A 2078-nucleotide genomic window follows, 5' to 3' on the forward strand; every position below is an offset into this window, starting at 1 on the left:
CATTGATTCTGTCTTTTTAGGTTGAACAAGAACGTCTGGACAAGGTTTGGCCCAAACTGCGAGTTCTGGCTCGGTCGTCGCCGACAGACAAACACACTCTGGTTAAAGGTGAGCGCCTCCTGCTGCAGCTGCTGAGAACCCACCGTTTTCACGCTCACTGACACAGATTGGTTCTGTTCCCCTCTGCCGATCAGGCATCATCGACAGCACGGTGGGAGAAACACGACAGGTGGTGGCGGTGACTGGAGACGGCACTAACGACGGCCCCGCCCTCAAGAAAGCTGATGTTGGCTTTGCCATGGTAACCATCGCTTCATATTTTCCTTTGTTTCAAAGCTCGGCTGGATTTTTTCTCCGCTCCAGCAGCTAAACAAGGAAATTAATTACGTGTCTAATGCAGTCTTCTAAGCTGAATGCCTGGGATTCATGGAGGCTGCTGTGAAATTGAATTATGAATCAATAAATGTTGAGCCTGGGTGCTCTGATGACTGCAGGATCCCTCCTCCACCATCAGATCAACGGGGAGGGAGACCGCCCTTTCCATGCGTCCCAGTGCCATAAACAAGATTCCTGGGATTTCACAGATAATCTAGTGTGGAGCATCTTCCACGCTCATACATGTTTAATGCCCGACTCTTCAGAGCTGCTTCCCTTTGAATCCAGAAAGTTCACAACCCGGATTCCTGCAGGGTCTTAAAATGTGGTGAACTTCAATGTCTCCACATTACCAGCTGTTGGATTCTAACCACCTGTCCACAACATTCTTCTGCATCAGGCTTTGGTCTTTTTAGAAAAACAAAATGTAACTTGTTATTTAAGAAGCTCCTGGTTTACAAGAGTTGAATATTAAAGGACAGAGCTACAACCTTTTCATTAAAATGTGCTTCTATGGAGCTTCTAGAGTGTTGGAGAATTAAAGGGTTTTGTTTTACTGTGGAAAAGGTTATAGAAGTAATTGTTTTTATGATTTTAGCAGGTCAAAGATGTTTAAATATTTGCTTCAGGTTATGATGCCAACCTCAACATGAAGGCTTCAACAGGAGTAGTAGGTTGAAGTCTCCTAATAGGGAGCCTGGAAAACGGCCTCCATTTCTCAGATTCCAACTAAAAACAATAAATTATCAAATGAGGGTAAGATCGGTAAAGAGTTTGAGAGTCGGTGCTGACTTCAGTGAGCAAAGGAGCTCAGGAGGCACTGAAGTTTCCACTTTCCTTCTGAACTGAATTGGTTTGGTTAGCATTAGCAGACCTGGCAAACGGTGAAGAAATGCTGCAGCAGAGCGAGTAGCTGTAACCTTAAAAGTTCGATCAGTAATGAGAGGAAACTGTTGTTCAGTGGCTGTTATGAAGGTTAGTGTGTAAACAACAAATCGCAGAGGCAGAGGCCCACCCCAACATGACTGGAATATTCTGTCCAGGATGTCCCTGCAAGCAAAGCGCTTTTTTATTCAGTTCAATCCAGTTTATTTATATAGCGCCAGTTCACAACACGTCATCTCAAGACACTTTCCAGTTCAACCAGATCATACAATCAGATTTATTCAAAGTTTTCTGTCCAAGAAAAACCAGTTGATTGCATCGACTCATTGACTCTTCAGCAACCCCTCACACTAAGCATGCTTGTAGCGACAGTGGAGAGGAAAAACTTCCTTTTAACAGGAAGAAACCTCCAGCAGAACGAGGCTCAGTGTGAGCCGCCATCTGCTGAAGCCGACTGGGGTTCAAGGAGACAGAAGCAGACATAGAAAAAGAAGCATAGATACAAAAGGCAACTGTCAACGAGCTCCACAGGCGGCCCCGTCCAGGAAACACACAGCCAGGCAGACGAGCTCCGAGCCAGTTTCCAAAGTCAGAGGACAAAAAAGCACATCCAGTTAGTCACAGTCAGAGAAACAGGACTACACTCAAAAACAGGCCGATCTCCATCATCTGTAAACAAAGGATTTGATGGCAGCAGCACAGCTGATATTTCTCTCCATGTTATTTATATAGATATAAAAGTTGGTCTGACCTTATTTCAATGAGGAAAGTCATTGAACAGCAGCGTCTCCTGCAGGCTGGAGAGCAGCTGCTGCGCC

General features: G+C 45.2%; 1 protein-coding gene across 1 annotated transcript in view; it reads left to right on the forward strand.

Moving 5' to 3' along the window:
- LOC107094273 (plasma membrane calcium-transporting ATPase 1-like) overlaps positions 1 to 2078 on the forward strand; it is a 102622-nt gene that overhangs the window by 85847 nt on the left and 14697 nt on the right. Inside the window, exons 13-14 of the mRNA XM_015389801.1 lie at positions 21 to 108; positions 195 to 340. Of these exons, the coding sequence (XP_015245287.1) occupies positions 21 to 108; positions 195 to 340 (234 nt within the window). The remainder of the gene's footprint in view (positions 1 to 20; positions 109 to 194; positions 341 to 2078) is intronic.

This window comes from Cyprinodon variegatus, unplaced genomic scaffold, assembly GCF_000732505.1.
Source record: "Cyprinodon variegatus isolate N-32 unplaced genomic scaffold, C_variegatus-1.0 Scaffold473, whole genome shotgun sequence".
Lineage (NCBI taxonomy): Eukaryota > Metazoa > Chordata > Actinopteri > Cyprinodontiformes > Cyprinodontidae > Cyprinodon > Cyprinodon variegatus.